We start from the raw sequence: 17,494 nt of genomic DNA, 5'->3' as shown, positions 1-17,494 counted from the left end.
TGATGAGCTAGCCGAGTCGGGACAGGATATTTATGGTGACCTGAACACTTAGGAAACAGTCGCCAAAAAGAAGAACCCCTGATCGGCAAGGCGTCCAGGTACGGAATCACCAAAAATGATCGTCTGCTATTGCGAAACGCAGGAAACATCTGTTCTGTTGGCAAATTAGGTGTGACCCGTATGTCCGACGATAGACTTGCTGAACAACTCTATTATGTACCCTGCGACCAGCATCTCTCCGATCCAGGCGTCCGTGATCCAAGTCCGCCAGACTTGATTGAGATGATACAGGCGCCCCCACCTCCACCTGGTCTGCGCCCGCGCGCGACAACAGGAGTCATCTAGCGGGGTATCGCTGTGATCCGGACGTCGTCTTTGACGGCTGGCGTGGCTGAGACACGCCCGAAAAGGTATGTATTGAGGAACAGAATCTTCCTGTTCCTCTGCGGGAACCTGGTTTTCTTGTGTGTGTGGAACCGAAGCTCCTGTGATCTCGTCGATAATCTGATCCAGCCAGTCCCCAAAACAGACGACCTCCTGTAACGGGGAGGGCTGTAAGTGATATCCTAGAAGCCGCGTACGCATACCATGCTCTGAGCCAGATCGCCCGACAGATGGCCCCCCGTGCTGCTAGCCGCCTGCAGTGCGCAGTAGGTTGCTGACAGAGCTGCGATGAGTATGTACTCACCCACTAGAGCAATCTGTGTAGCCATGTTGTGAACTTCGGATTGCTCGATCCCGCGCGAAGACCGTTGTGGAGGTTATCGTCCCAGGACATCATGGATGCTGCCAGCCGGATGGCGGCGAAGGTGGTAGGGGAACCGTGCCTGTCGTCTGAAGAAAAAACTGAACAGGCAACTCTCTCGGTGTTTTGATCCGTGGCGTCTTGGAGCGATGCCCTGTGCGGGAGAGATAGTACTGGAAGATGACAGACGGAAAAAAAACGAAGGACGACCATAGGCGAGCCTGCCCATTACTTCCTGGGAGCCTCAGGGAAGGGGGAAAGTAAATCAAACAACCTACCATTGTTGAATATCTTGACCGGTTGTCGTCTGTGCTTGTATAGAATTTCAGCAAAGTCTGGATGGTTACCGAATTGCCTGTGTGCCCGTTTAACCTGTTTGAAGGAGACATGCAAGCACCGGGTAGTCACGGAGCCCGTCTGGGGCTTTTGTGTATGACTTACCGCTTTGACCGGACTATCCACCCTACCTCTGACATCAGCCCTCTGATCTGGAATCAGCATCGAGGCTGCATCCGACTCTTCTCCTGAAAAAAGGTCGGCCGGTCACGGAGACGAGGAGCACTCGGGGCCTGGAGGTGATAGAGATTTCCGGGAGGGGTTGAGAGGAGGCCCAGCAGGTCCCCTTCTGCGCTCCAGTAGTAGGGTCTGGATCAGACCGACTGTAGTCCAGAGCCACCTGGACCGGGGGAGCATGTCCCGGGCGTAGGGAACGACTGCAACGCCTGCGCGATGGTCATAGACGCCCTTGGCAGAGAGTCCACAGACTAGGATAGGGGGTCTTACCACTCGGGGTAAGGAGCGCAGCGGAGCTCGGGTGCTGGCGGTGACAGGATGGTTTGGGGTGCAAGCAGAGCGGGGGGCGTAGCCTGGCTTGGGAGCAATTTACCTAGCAGGCTGTGCATGCATAAGAAACTATAAAGGGGCCCTGGTTTGGATGGGGAGGCTAGGGTTAAGGTCAGCAGAGGTCTTAGAAACTGCGGGGACAGCATTGCTGGAGAAAGAAACGCAGCCCTTCATTTTTTTTTCTTTTTACAGTAGGGGGGCTGGCCGGCTTGGGACCGGGCAGGAAATGCAGGGGTACAGCTTGGGAAAAAAACAAGCGCAAACGGGGAGGCGGAGGACTGAAGACCTGAGGCAGGCCGGAACAGGGGGCTAGAGTAGTGGGTGGCCCACCGGGAGCGCAGCGCAGAGGAGTCTTACCTGCGTTGTGCCGGCGTCGCTGTGATCCTCGGCCCCATCCTGCCTGCCGGAGAGATGCCTGGGGAGAACTGCCGAGCGCTCCTGCGCTGTGGTCACCACGATCCTCTGCCTGGGCCCAGGGAAGAAGTGAACGCTGGGGAGGCCTGGATTTGCTGAGCGCTCCTGCGCTGCAGCGGTGATCCTCTCCCTGGATCCTGCATCGTAGGGGGCGCTGGGAGGAATGGGGGGCGTGCTGCAGGACTGAGCTGGCTGTCTCCGGGCAGAAGAAGAGGGGGGGGTGGCCGGAAAAGCGCGCATGCAAACAGGGGGGCGGAGCGCTCCAGCCTGAGGTAGGCCCGAAGCCGGGGGCTAAATTACTGAGCGGCCGCCGGGAGCGCAGCGCTGCGCGCGGAGAACAGCCTACCTGCGTCGCTCTGATCCACGGCCCCATCCTCTGATGCTGCGGCTGCCGGTGAGTCCAGTCTGCCTCTGGGAGGCACCAGGGGGGAAGCGCTGGGGAGCTTGTGGAACGCTGCAGAGCGCTCCTGCGCTGCATGAAGAAATCCACTGCCTGGGCCCAGGGTAGAAGGAAGAACGCTGGGGGAAGCCTGGTGCTGTGAGCGCTCCTGCGCTGCAGCCTGTGATCCTGACATCGGGTCCTGGGTAGCAGAGATTCCTCGCCGCCTCCACCAGAAGCACCCCTTGGGACGGTACCATAGGGGTCAACGGGGAGTGTGCCCTTACAAAAATAAAAATGTTCGACCCCAAGCAGCCCCTGGGCCGGTACCATGGGGCAGGAGGGGGATAGGGCCTGGCGTCTCGAGCCTCAGACAACCCTGGGGACGGTACCCGGAGGGGAGGAGAGGGCGAGGGTTCTCTCTGATGCGGGGACTTTAATCCTGCAGAAGAGACAAAAAACCTAGAAAGATGAGAAGGCGGAGCGGCGCCGTATAGCACGAAAAAAAACGGAAAAAAAGGAATAGCCTAGGCTGAGGTTGGCCCACAGATATATGGGCCCACTTCAGCCTCCTACGACACTAAGCAAAAAACTGGCATAGATCCGCCTCCGGCTCAGGGTGAACACTGCTAGGGAGGAGCTAACTTTTTTTATGTCTACTTAGTGTCAGCCTCCTAGTCACAGCAGCATGCACCCATGGTCCTGTGTCCCCCAATGAAAGCGATAGAGAAATAGAAAATGCTCATTCATGACATAAAAGGAACCCAGTGGAAAGTATTACAAAAATAGAAATAACCCCCCCCCACACTCTCATAATGTGGCTATAAGCAGATGTACTCACCTTTATCGGGCAGTCAAATATTTCATGTAATCCTTCTCTTGAATAAAGCCCAAACACCTGAACCTGTAATAAAAAGGATGTAATATTAAGGGGAGTCAACAAGTATTACTAGCTATGGTACAAATCCTCGCCATGTACAGCAGTTATTAATATCAGTCACTAGTACTTATTACCAATAGCATTAACTAATTGCATGATTGAACCTGAGGATATTCTTCAGAGATGTGATGGAATATTAAAGAGGTTATTAATACAGCTTCATCAACCCAAAAAAATGAAAATGTTATGGGTTTTGGAAAATGGCGACAACCCCCCCCAACCCCCCTCGTATAATGGACGCTGTAAAAACAATTTAAAAAATATAAAAATATCAAAATTTTATATATACAGTGGAACCTTGGATTACGAGCATATTTGGTTGTGGGAGTGTGCTCTTAAACCAAATTACTCTTATATCAAAGCGAATTTTCCCTTAGGAAATAATTGAAACACAGACAATTCGTTCCACAACCCAAAAATATTTACTGTATTTACACAAACTTATTACAGTAATACAAAATAATGTACTGTATTCTGTGTCCTTGTGTGTACCACATTGAGCATGGAGAAAAGAAAAGAAAGAAGACCAAAGAACTGTCTGAGGACTTGAGAATACAAATTGTGAGGAAGCATGAGCAATCTCAAGGCTACAAGTCCATCTCGAAAGACCTGAAAATTCCTGTGTCTGCGGTGCGCAGTGTCATCAAGAAGCTTAAAGCCCATGGCACTGTGGCTAACCTCCCTAGATGTGGAAGGAAAAGAAAAATTGACGAGAGATTTCAACGCAAGATTTTGCGGATGGTGGATAAAGAACCTCAACTAACATCCAAACAAGTGCAAGCTGCCCTGCAGTCCGAGGGTACAACAGTGCCAACCCGTACTATCTGTCGGCGTCTGAATGAAAAGGGACTGTATGGTAGGATACCCAGGAAGACCCCACTGCTCGTTCACCGTCGCACGTAGCGGTCACACGCTATGATATCTCTAACGATGTCGGATGTGCGTCACTTTCGACGTGACCCCGCCGACATTTCGTTAGATATATCATAGCGTGTAAAGCCCGCTTTAGGGTGCCAATAATTTTGTCTGGCCCATTTTTGGAGTTTTATGTGAAATGATCAATGATTTGATTTTTGTTTCATTCTCTTTTATGTTTTTTCATTGCAAGCAAAATAAATGAAGATAATAATACCAAAGAATTTGTGACTGCAATCATTTTCAAGAAGAAACTGAGAATTATCTGACAGAATTGCAGGGGTGCCAATACTTTTGGCCAGCACTGTATATTATATATATAAATAAATATTGAAAAGTACCACTCGTCCAGCAAAAAACAAGCCCTCACACATCTGTGTGGACAAAAGAAAAAAAAAGTTATGGCAACTGGAAGAAAGGAAAAAACGAAAGCGCAAGAACATAAACTGACCATGTCGGGAATTAACCCGATTGGTAAATGCCGTAACAAGAAAATTAAAATGACAGAAATAAATTCTTGTCACTACTTCTCCCTAAAAAATATAAAACTGTAAAGTCTGACCCCCGCGAGTTCAAAGGCACCAGAGTGACGGGTCAGAGTTCTCAGGGAATTCTGGGTATAGATCCAGATCAGGCACTCAGGAACTAAAAAAATAAAGTCAAAATAAATAAAAAAATAATAAAGGAGAGCGCTCTATACTTAGAGTCTCTGGCACTGCTGTAACTGATCCCTTGGCTGCTCATTCTTTCTCGATGGTCACTCATTAAGCTCATGCATATTCATTGCTTCCCCTGACCACCGGTGTCTGTGATTGGTTGCAGTCAGACAGCGCCCCCAGCCTGTGTGACAGCTTATCTGACGCTTCGAATCACAGAAGCGGTCTGCAGGTCTATAGCATACAGTTAACGTAAATGAATAAAATAATTGGTGTAGGCATATTATGATACCCAGCACAGATAAAGCCTACGACTACAAGCTGCTGCCCCCAGCCATATGCTTATCTTGACTTTTTTTGTTTCTAAGTTATTGAAATAAAACATTAAAAAAACAGTGTGCGGTTCCCCCAATTTTGATACCTAGCCATGATAAAGACCGACAGCTAGGGGCTGGTATTCTCAGACTGGCAAGACCCATGATTATTGGGAGTCCCCCAGCCTAAAAATAGCACCATGCAGCTGCCCAGAATTGTCGCAACCATTAGATACGACAATCCCAGCACTTCACCTGGCTCTTCCAGCTTGCCCTGGTGTGGGGGCAATCAAGGTAATAAGGAGTTAATGGCAGTCCACAACTGCCACTAAGCCCTAGATTAGTAATGGGGGGGAGGGGTCTCATAGACACATCCCATTACTAAACTATAAGTGAAAAGAAATAAGCAAAAACACTGAAAAAATCCTTTATTTGGAATAAAAGACAAAAAACACCCTCTTTCACCCCTTTACTAACCCCCAAAATGCCGATGCAGGTCAGATGTAATCCATACGAGGTCCCACGACGATTACAGTTCCTGTAGATTGTCAGAAGTTTGTAACAAAAAATGCAGACAAAAAACTGCCATGTGCGCACAGCAAATCTGAATTCTCAGACGTTGCTGGAAAGTCAAAAGTCAGAACTTTCTGACAACAAAACTGCACCAATAAATGCAGCAAGAAACACAGCGTGCGCATGTACGGTAGCCTTTAACAGTTCCTGCCCAGCTGCTGACTTCTGCTTATATTGTCCAGCACATTGCATGTCTATTTTAGTGTGTACGTGTGTGTATATGTGTGTGTGGGGGTGGGTGCTTAAAGAAACAGTACAGTGGCAGGGCAAGCACTATTTCTTACCCACGATGCCCCCCCTAAGGCAGTGTGGTGTACTCTCTTGGGTACACATACCTCAGGTTGACAAACACTGACAGAGGACACAGGGATAGCAGTTTTTGACAATGGTGGAGTTCCCAGTAAACCTTAGATAGATGATAGATGTTGCATTTTGTAAACGTCTTGCTGGATATTCATTGAGATGAATAGGTTCCATTTTTGCAGCCTTCTGTGGATGGCACATAGCGGTTCCAATACGATCTGCGGCAGTGACCCTAATACACCCTCAATAGGCACCTACAAGTGTTGTGTCTTATTGGACAACTGGCCAAGGAAAACGTTTTTCTGTTAGGGTGCTGTCAACACTGTGGTTTGTCCCCCACTCAGTGGTCCCATTGGGGCTTACGTCCAAACCCCCTGTAAAACATGATTCAGACGTATGCACTGACAGGGCCATTGAGTACCAAGGTGCAGACGGAATCAGAGTGTTCTCTACTGTGCATCATTAATGGCCACAAATGCCTACTGGAGGCGGAGAGCTAGACATAGTAGACTGTGTTTGGGTGTCCACCTCCAGTAGGCGTATAAGTCGAAAATGGTGCACAATAGAGCACTCCTTATGCACCATTATAGTCAGTGAACCAGTCGGAGCACACGTCCGATTACTGTATTACGGGAGGTTGAGCGTAAGCCCTGACGGGATCACTTAAAGACAAAGAACGTGTGAAAGCGGCCTTCCCTGCACTACTGCTTGAAATAATAGAAAATCATGCTGGGCAAGAGGGTGACAGTAAGGCATAAAGGAGAAAATAACAAAACAATGCAAATATTACTTCTTTAAGAGACATTTTTGCAAAAAAGTTGCAAAACTCAGAATTCAAAGCCGCCATCTTTTCTGTGCTGTTTACTACAATACAATTGTCTACATTCTGAACTTTGGACACAGACGCATTTGCAGTAAAAGCAGGGCTGCCCAACGCAACAATGAAAGGTTCCTCCATCTAAATAGAAGGAATCAAGGTCTCTGCCACCAACATGAATGAGAACAAAGACATACATTTATTTTATAAACAATACTTTTTTGTTACCTCTGCTGATTATGGCATCCTCCGGAGTAATGTCACTTTACAAACAGAATAATACAATTGTTTATATTATGTTTTCAGAAAAAAATGAGACGCTTTGTTCTTGGAAGGAAAACAAAGGCCGTGTGTTTACTCTAGCTATGAAATGTGTGTTGTGTAGAGGAATGCTTTGTGTAATGCTTCACTTCTGCATATATATTATGGACGCAGGACTGAGCAGCCGGACAGTCCGAGTACAGGACGTGTAAGGCTGCTTTCACACCTCCGGTTTTTGCTATGCGGCACAATCCGGCACTTTGCAGGAAAAACGCAACCGTTTTTTTTTTTGCTACCAGTTGCGTTTTTCCTGCATAGACTTTAATTAGTGCCGCATGGCCTTGCGTTCCGTCCGTTTTTTGCCGCATGTGGCAGATTTAGCCGATGCGGCGGGCGGATGGAACGTTGCCTGGCACGTTTTTTTGTGCTGCAAAAAAAAAACGCATCGCGCCGCATCCGGCCGATGCGGCGCTTTTCCCTATGCATCCCTATGGATGCCGGATGTGGCGCGATGCGGCAAAAACCGCATCTGGCCGCCACATGCGGTTTTTGCCACTGCGCATGCTCAGTAGCATGCCGCAAGCGGCAAAAAACGGACGGGCCGCATGTAAAAAACTTATGCAAAGGATGCGGTGTTTTCACCGCATCCATTGCATAGGTTTCACAGCCGGATTGAGCCGCACGGCTCAAACCGGATGTGTGAAAGCAGCCTTAGTGTATAACGAAGGTTCCCGAGTACAGGGGCCGGAAATCAGGAACATTGAGGGCACTAACATATGACACTAGATCCATATATACACACACACACACACACGTACGCATATATTATATATATATTATATATATATATATATATATATATATATATATATATATATACATACAGTACAGACCAAAAGTTTGGACACACCTCATTCATAGAGTTTTCTTTATTTTCATGACTAAAAATTGTACATTCACATTGAAGACATCAAAACTATGAATGAAAACACGTGGAATGAAATACTTAAAAAAAATGTGAAACAACTGAAAATATGTCTTATATTCTAGGTTCTTCAAAGTAGCCACCTTTTGCTTTGATTACTGATTTGCACACTCTTGGCATTCTCTTGATGAGCTTCAAGAGGTAGTCACCAGAAATGGTTTTTCAACAGTCTTGAAGGAGTTCCCGGAGATGCTTAGCACTTGTTGGCCCTTTTGCCTTCACTCTGCGGTCCAGCTCATCCCAAACCATCTCAATTGGGTTCAGGTCTGGTGACTGTGGAGGCCAGGTCATCTGGCGTAGCACCTTATTACTCTCCTTCTTAGTCAAATAGTCCTTACACAGCCTGGAGGTGTGTTTGGGGTCATTGTCCTGACGAAAAATAAATGATGGTCCAACTAAACGCAAACCGGATGGAATAGCACACCGCTGCAAGATGCTGTGGTAGCCATGCTGGTTCTGTATGCCTTCAATTTTGAATAAATCCCCAACAGTGTCACCAGCAAAGCACCCCCACACCATCACACCTCCTCCTCCATGCTTCACGGTGGGAACCAGGCATATACAGTCCATCCGTTCACCTTTTCTACAAAGACACGGTGGTTGGATCCAAAGATCTCAAATTTGGACACATCAGACCAAAGCACAGATTTCCACTGGTCTAATGTCCATTCCTTGTGTTCTTTAGCTCAAACAAGTCTCTTCTGCTTGTTTCCTGTCCTTATTAATTTCCTAGCAGCTATTTTACAATGAAGGCCTGCTGCACAAAGTCTCCTCTTAACAGTTGTTCTAGAGATGACAAGGTGTGTCCAAACTTTTGATCTGTACTGTATATCACACCGACTAATGTACCAGCAAAGGCTCTACCAGTCATATTCATAGCCGCACAAACCAATGCAGATCTCTCCATTGCTCATCCCATGGCACATAAACCAAACGAGAGGTATGAGGGATGAACCATCACGGATTATACCATTTTTGGTAGATGCAATGTTTTGATCGTCTGTTATTGCATTTTACTGCAATGTTGCAGCAACAAAAGACCCCATTATTCTGCAGTTTTAATTTTATTTCTCGCTATGCTGTCTGCCGATAAGATTAACTGATATTTTCATAGATTGGGCTTTTCTGAACGTGGTGATACCAAATATATGTGGGGGATTTTTTTTTGTTTCAAATTTTGTAAATTAAAAAAAATTATTTTTTTATTTTTTACATTTTTTAAAGATTTTTACTAGTCCTGTTAGAAGACTTTATGGCTGCACAGTCTGATCGCTTCTGCTGTTCGCGAGCTCACATTTAAGGGACAAATAAGAAATAACGTTTGGAACTCCATTCTATGTCTGAACTGGGTGCAAAAACCTAAAAAAACATCACTATGGGGAGATAAGGTATGCACACCAGTGACTATGTAAGGGGAATACATGTAATAGCAGAAACTGCTGTGTGAATACTGACATGAAAAATTCAATAGCTATATGTAAGAATGAAATGTGAAAAATGGAACCTGCATTACTGCCATGAATATATGAATAAAGAGAAATTTAGCTACTGAATTGATCAATGCAATAGAGCCCCAACACTACGCCAAAGTATTTCTCTACGTTGGGGTCCCTAGCTTGTGTGTGTCCTCTCATGCAGTTAAAAAACTTACCGTGTATGGGAAGCTGAGACCCAGGCTATATATACGATGTGGATTGGCAATAGGTGTGTATGGGGAGGGTTCACAAACTACTTTGGCGTAGTGTTGGGGCTCTATTGCATTAATCAATTCAGTAGCTAAATTTCTCTTTATTCATATATTCATGGCAGTAATGCAGGTTCCATTTTTCACATTTCATTCTTACATATAGCTATTGAATTTTTCATGTCAGTATTCACACAGCAGTTTCTGCTATTACATGTATTCCCCTTACATAGTCACTGGTGTGCATACCTTATCTCCCCATAGTGATGTTTTTTTAGGTTTTTGCACCCAGTTCAGACATAGAATGGAGTTCCAAACGTTATTTCTTATTTGTTAGTAGTTTTTCGTTTGTGAACCCTCCCCATACACACCTATTGCCAATCCACATCGTATATATAGCCTGGGTCTCAGCTTCCCATACACGGTAAGTTTTTTAACTGCATGAGAGGACACACACAAGCTAGGGACCCCAACGTAGAGAAATACTTTGGCGTAGTGTTGGGGCTCTATTGCATTGATCAATTCAGTAGCTAAATTTCTCTTTATTCATATATTCATGGCAGTAATGCAGGTTCCATTTTTCACATTTTCATTCTTACATATAGCTATTGGATTTTTCAAGTCAGTATTCACACAGCAGTTTCTGCTATTCCATGTATTCCCCTTACATAGTCACTGGTGTGCATACCTTATCTCCCCATAGTCACATTTAAGGGACAGACACGGAAAAGGACATATACAGTTCTGGCAAAAATTAAGAGACCACTGCACAGTTTTATAAAAATCAGCTTCTCTACAAGTCTGACAGCCATTCCATTCCAGTGTCAGTTGAATTTCATCCAGAGTACACCTCATTCTACTTAATGTGCTTCTGATTAGGTGATCACCTGAACCAAATCTTATTTAATGAGAGAAAGTATAAAAAAAACCCCTGCTGTGGTCTTCACAATCCTCTTACAATAGGACAAGCTGGATGGAAAAACAAGTGCTAGTAATATCCCAAAAGTAATAGGAATGAAAAGATAACTTTTAACCATGCAAAGGAGTTGAAAAGAAAAATTTTAAGTGAGGAAAAAGATTGGCTCAATTCTGGTTTTACTAGCAGAGGGATACAGTGAAGGTCATGTTACCTCCATCTTTAAAATGTTTAAGACGACAGTCCATCACAACAAGGTCAAGCAGCAGACATTGGGGACAACAAAGCTACAGACCGGCGGAGGGCGAAATCAACTCTCCACTGGCCGGGATGACCCTCATCTTATTCGAATGTCACTCAGCAACCGCAGAATGACATCAAGTGACCTACAAAAGGAATGGCAAATGGCAGCTGGGGTGAAGTGCTCGGCAAGAACAGCTCGTAACAGGCTCGTAGAGGCAGGGCTCAAGTCATGTAAAGCTAGAAAAACCCCTTTCATCAATGAGAAGCAAAGAAGAGCCAGGCTGAAATTTGGCAAAGACCATAAGGATTGGACCATAGAGAACTGGAGTAAGGTAATCTTCTCTGAGGAGTCTAATTTTCAGCTCTGCCCAACACATGCTTGTTTAATGGTTATTCGGAGACCTGGAGAGGCGTAAAAGCCACAGTGTCATGCATCCACTGGGAAATTTGGTGGGGAATTGGTGATGATCTGGGGATGCTTCAGCAAGACTGGAATTGGGCAGATTAAACGTTGCAAAGGATTTATGAATAAAGCAGCAAACAAGGTTATCCTGTAAAAACAGTTGCTTCCTCCTGCTCATGCAATGTTCCCCAACTCTGAGGACTGGTTTTTCCGGCAGGACAATCCGCCATGCCACACAGCTGGGTCAATCATTGTGTGAATGAAGAACCACATCAAAACCCTGTCATGGCCAGTCCAAATCTCCAGACCTGAACCCCATTGAAAACCTCTGGAATGTAATCAAGAGGAAGATGGATAGTCACAAGCCGTCAAACAAAGAAGAACTGCTTACATTTTTGCACCAGGAGTGGCATAAGGTCACCCAAAAGAAGTGTGAAAGACTGCTGGAAAGCAGCCAAGAGGCATGAAAGCTGTGATTAAAAATCATGGTCATTCTACAAAATATTGATTTCTGAATCTTCCTGAGATAAAACATTATTAGTATTGTTGTTTCTAAATGATTATAAACTTGTTTTCTTTGCATTATTTGCAGTGTGAAAGCGAGGCATTATTTTGACCATTTCTCATTTTCAGAAAATAAATACAAACTGTATTGCTTGGAAATTCAGAGACATGTTGTCAGTAGTTTATAGAATAAAAGAACAATTTACAATATAATGGAAAATATACCTATAAAGAGAAACAAAATGACAATTTTAAAGTGGTCTCTTAATTTTTGCCAGAGATGTATATACACCATACATCCTTGGTCGTGAAGGGGTGAAAAGGAATCCATTATCAGATTTTTGCCATCTAATCTGAGAGCAACAGTGTAGAGACAGAGACTCCGATTCCAGTGATGTGTCCCTTTCTGGGTTGGTTGCTGTAGTTTTGATAACATTACTGGAGGACTAGTAAACTTGTTGCCATATAGTCTTCCATATTCATGAGCTCTATATAACCCAGACCCCATCACTGATTAGCACTTTCTGCCTATGCACAGTGAACATAGAAAGCTGCCAATCATTGGTGTAGACGAGGTTATTCAGATGTCAGAATTCAGAGAACTGGTAGATCTGCAGCAGAGAAAACAGTGATTATATCAAAACTGCAGCAAACAGCTAAGTAAGATATTGCTGGAATCAGGGTCTCTGTTACATTATGCTGCTCTCAGATGGGGTAGTAAAAAACCTGCTGACATTCACTTTAAATGGTTTTCTAAGATAGCCTTTATCTTGGTTTGGGAAGCATGAATTCCAGATAGACTCCTTCATTACAAAAAGCTTACAAAATGAGCCAGGCATGGCCTGATTGACAGGTGTCTTCCTATCTGTGAACAGTGCAGGGCAGGCTGGCAGATGGAGCGGGCCCGCAGACACTTCTTCTCACGGGGCCTGGCTCGTCGTTTCAGCTACATTTTCTTGGAACCGTCACAGCATTTCACAACAAAGCTATGTGCAGTGTAGGAGTCTGCCTGGATTCAGATGGCTGACAGTCTGTTAATCCCTGGCCCTCTCAAAACCCTTCATTAAAAATTTCTTACCAATAAATGGTTTGATAGATGCCTCACATGCCCCAGCTGGCGTTACCTATTCATCTGTACTTTATTATTAGTTACTAATGATGTCCCATCCATGGGCCGGCACTAGCGCTGCTTTTTTTTATAGTGCCTGCTTGCCAAATGGATAAGCAATGCTAGGGCAATAAAACATTAGCAGATCTGTCACTAAATTACCTATGCTCTGTAGACATTATATACCGTAAATCCCCTATCTTGTGTATATAAAAATAGGTTGCGTCATTTTAAAGGCACTGTATGCGAAATAGCTGCAAATCATAATGTTACATTTGTCAAAAATAGAACAAAAAAGATTTCAATATCTCAATAAGAAGAAGAAAAATCTACAATAACTTCCAAATTATATCTCTGGCACTGTAAAGACACAGGGGGCCAGATCACGAGACATGATCCCCTGGTGACTTACCTCATATACCATACATTCTGGCTAGATGATGCCAAAATATTGCCAATCCTGATCACTCAAGCCGTAATATACACACACATTATTTCCAAAAGACTAACTGGTGTGCTGTTCTACTTGTATTGGTGTGTGATCTATATGGGAAATGGATGCAACCAGAAGGGGGGTCTTCAAAGTGATGGATGCTCTTTGTGACCACTTTTCAATGTGGTCAGGAGATGAAGATTCTGAAAAGAAGACCCTCTGTATTAACTTATAAACACCTAATGGATTCCATGAACCTGGCTTTTCTGAACTGCCAACCCAATGATTTTTTTTTAAACAGTCTATTGGGTGCGATTACATTTTGAGCCACAACTTTCCTCATCCCACAATCACAAGATTTCTCCCGCACCACCCTCCTACTCAGGAACTCTCTACCACAACATATCAGACTCTCACCTACCGTGCAAACCATCAAAAAGGAATCACCTCTTCTGACAAGCCTACAACCTGTTCTAACCCTATACCACTGCACGACCAGCTCTGCCCTCACCTACTGTTTCATCATTCATCTCCTGTAGACTGAGCCCTCCCTGTAAACCGCAAGCCCTCCCCGTAGGCCGCGAGCCCTCCCCGTAGGCCGCGAGCCCTCCCAGTAGGAAGCGAGCCCTCCCAGTAGGCCGCGAGCCCTCCCCGAAGGCAGCGAGCCCTCCCCGTAGGCCGCGAGCCCTCCCCGTAGGCCGCGAGCCCTCCCAGTAGGCCGCGAGCCCTCCCAGTAGGCCGCGAACCCTCCCAGTAGGCCGCGAGCCCTCCCAGTAGGCCGCGAGCCCTCCCTGTAGGCCGCGAGCCCTCCCTGTAGGCCGCGAGCCCTCCCTGTAGGCCGCAAACCCTCCCTGTAGGCCGTGAGCCCTCCCTGTAGGCCGCGAGCCCTCCCTGTAGGCCGCGAGCCCTTGCAGGCAGGGTCCTTTCTCCTGTACCAGTCTGTTTTGTATTGTTCATAATTATTGTACTTTTCTCTATTATGTATACCCCTTTTCACTTGTAAAGCGCCATGGAATAAAGGGCGCTATAATAATAAATAATAATAACTTAGGAAAGTGACAACAGGCTGTGTACTCTGTTATGGAATATGTGGGCACCTTTATAACATTACAAATATAAAAGCTTAACCATGTCAAGAAATCCCTTTTAATTGCTATATTTCTGTAATAATAAGAAAGAATAGAAAATAAAGTTGTCATTTTTCTAACTAACGAGGCACAACCTTATAAAATGTCTCCTACCGTAATGTGTCACCTCCAACCTTTACCGCATTTTTGAATACTGTCAGCTTTCATTGTGAACTTTAGAAATGTGTTCTCAAATCTGAAAGTTATTCCATATCCACAAAATAAAAAATAACACCCTGAACAGTGGAGGTCCAACTGCTAGGACTCCCAAATATCCTGAAAATTTCGACTCTGAATAGCCCTGTGTGAACGGAGCGGTGGTCAGTCATGTGCACTCTTCCGTCTTATGGGAATGCCGAATATCTGCCAAGGTGGAGGTGTGCATGATCGCCCAACACTCCATTCAGTTGGGGATTTTCCGAGCTTTGGTACTGAGGATGATTGGGGTCCCAGCAATCAGGATGTTATCCCCTATCCAATATATAGGGGATAACTTCCAATCTTGAGTTAACCGGTTTAAACCTTTACGTCTCAAAGTCAAGCTCAATTCTTGAGATAACCCCTTTAATTGTTACTTCTTTACTTAATTCTGAAGTTAGAAGCAGATATAGATATACAATAATATACAGTATAAGTACTTTAAAATCTACTATGTGCTGTCTCCCTGCTGAGGGCAGAGGGAGGAAGAAGATAAATCATTCTGGCTTTGTTTTAGTGCGTCGCCCTAATGTCCTGCCCGCACCTTCTATTTCTTTGTGCACTGTTCACACACTTACTGGAAAATAATGGCACCTTCTTATAAGTGAGAATCAATCATTAAATCCCTGACATGTCAGAGCCCCTCATTCCCTAGGAGCTCCGATAATTGTTAGTTATATAGCATCCATGATGAATGCGCTCTAGTTGCACAGGTAGACAGCATTTTTTTTAAAATTGGGCTGTACGTATATTGATTTTACATCTATTTAATGTGGCTGTCGCTGGATACTTTAATAGGCTGATAAACTGCGATTGCTCATCAAAAGTCTCAATAATTCAAAGGAAACACACAGAAGTGTTTGCCACTGTCCTAATGTAAGACAGAGGACCTCAAGTTCACAGAAATCCAATTTTGCAGATTTATAACAGCCGAGGCTGGAGTACCCGGCCGGTGGAGAGGCGCGGAGGGATGCAGAGGGATAGCCTGGTAATGGCTCTGAATGCTTCCAAACCTCCGTCCTGCCTGCCTCTAGTTTTTTTCTGTAGCTGTTAATCAACTTAATACAAATAACAATATTGACATTTTTGTAATTACTTTTTCCTCAGGCACATTTGAGGGAGAAAATATACTTGGCTGTAATCAGAGGAATATGTGAGTAAGCCTCGGCCGTGGGAGAATAATGGCCATAGGAATTGAGGGCAGCCTCTCGCCACATTTCACTCCCTATCACAATTTGGAGTCAACGCTATGGGACATTGGAAACATTATTGGAAGTTTGCACAGGTCACGTTATATAAGAATCCAGACTTCTCCGCACCATTAAATCAATGCTTATCATAGGAAGGTACTGTGGAAAATTGGGTAATATTTGCTAAAACTGCACTTAGCTTGTATTTATTTGGAGAATCTCTGCAAAAATATTCTACCTGTTTCTGTCAAGCCTCATCTATGTAATAGCATCTTACTGGCACATTTTATAGCCCTGATATGAACGCATGCAGCTGCTAACATAACTGGATGTCATCCACAATCTTATGTATCTAAAGCACTGCTCTGCCGCTGTGAAAGCAATGACATACTGTGCTGAATTTCTGTACACTACCCTGCAAAACAATAAGACTGAGCCAACAGGCCATCTGGCTCTATAGCAATCAGAGCCTTTCAGAAAATGAGCTGCAGAACCGTTCACCGGACTACCTGCTGCTACCACTAGAGGGAGCTTGTGAGGGTCCTGCATACAGTATGTACATTCAACATTTAGTCAGCAGTTGGGGGTTAATGCGCTTATTAAAGTGAAATTCCAGACAAATTATCATGATTTGTAAAATGAATCCACCAGTATACCTTAAAACCAAATTAAACACCTTGTAAAAAACCTCGAGTTCACCTGACTTTGCAGCTCTTTTCGTTTTTGTGCTGCTTTACTCCAATGCAGAGATATCCACATTGGTAGATTTTGGAGCACGGTATGTGAAATTTTTTTCTTGCAGTCCAACTGAGCGTTTCTTTACAATCTTCTCTGGGGGTGAAATGGTCTCTCTCCTCCCTCTGAGACGAAAGCAATCACAGAGCAGCAGTGCCTGCGGCTCCTAGACAAGGTGTCAAGCTGTGCCTAGCAGTGTCTGGGGGGGTGAAAGAGGACTACATCGGAGAGCAGTGGGCGTGTTACTGCTGACAGGATCGACTGCTGCAGATGCTGCTCACTAGTTGTAGGGAACAGACCACTGTTTCGTCTTGATGGCTTTTTAGGTCACCACTCTTCCCAGAGTAAAACAATCTAGGGGAGCGGTGAACGCATCCCTGACACATTATTGTCACATCTATGCAGTGCCAGCAGGTATCAGTGCCTAGGCCCACCAGAGGATTCTCCAGTATACCGGTGGGCCAGTCCGACCCTAAAAGTGGACACCACCAGAGAAGACTCTAGATAAATGCCCACTTAAAGTACAAGCAGAAATTTAACACACTGTGCTCTGGAAGAAACAAATGTGAATATACTAAAAAAGGAAATAGACTGTCAGAATCCAGGGAGATTAGGGATTTCCAAGAGGTATAAGCATAATTTTTTTAAACGAGTGACAAGACCTCGTTAACATAATTCTCATGTTCTTGGTGTGCCTCTTAATACATGTGACTAATGCAAACCATCAGCGGCCTCAGTAGTGATACCTGTAGATATAGCACAAAGCCGCTGAGGTTAGGGAATAGCTGCAGAGTATGTGCATTGTCCT

The 17,494-nt window shown here is 44.9% G+C and overlaps 1 protein-coding gene across 1 annotated transcript in view; it reads right to left on the bottom strand.

Moving 5' to 3' along the window:
• VPS41 (VPS41 subunit of HOPS complex) overlaps window positions 1-17,494 on the bottom strand; it is a 358,461-nt gene that overhangs the window by 208,462 nt on the left and 132,505 nt on the right. Inside the window, exon 6 of the mRNA XM_075315114.1 lies at window positions 3,223-3,285. Coding sequence (XP_075171229.1) covers window positions 3,223-3,285 — 63 coding nt within the window. The remainder of the gene's footprint in view (window positions 1-3,222; window positions 3,286-17,494) is intronic.

The sequence above is a fragment of the Anomaloglossus baeobatrachus genome, chromosome 6 (assembly GCF_048569485.1).
Source record: "Anomaloglossus baeobatrachus isolate aAnoBae1 chromosome 6, aAnoBae1.hap1, whole genome shotgun sequence".
NCBI classification, from domain to species: domain Eukaryota; kingdom Metazoa; phylum Chordata; class Amphibia; order Anura; family Aromobatidae; genus Anomaloglossus; species Anomaloglossus baeobatrachus.
This window is presented reverse-complemented; position numbering and strand designations above follow the sequence as displayed.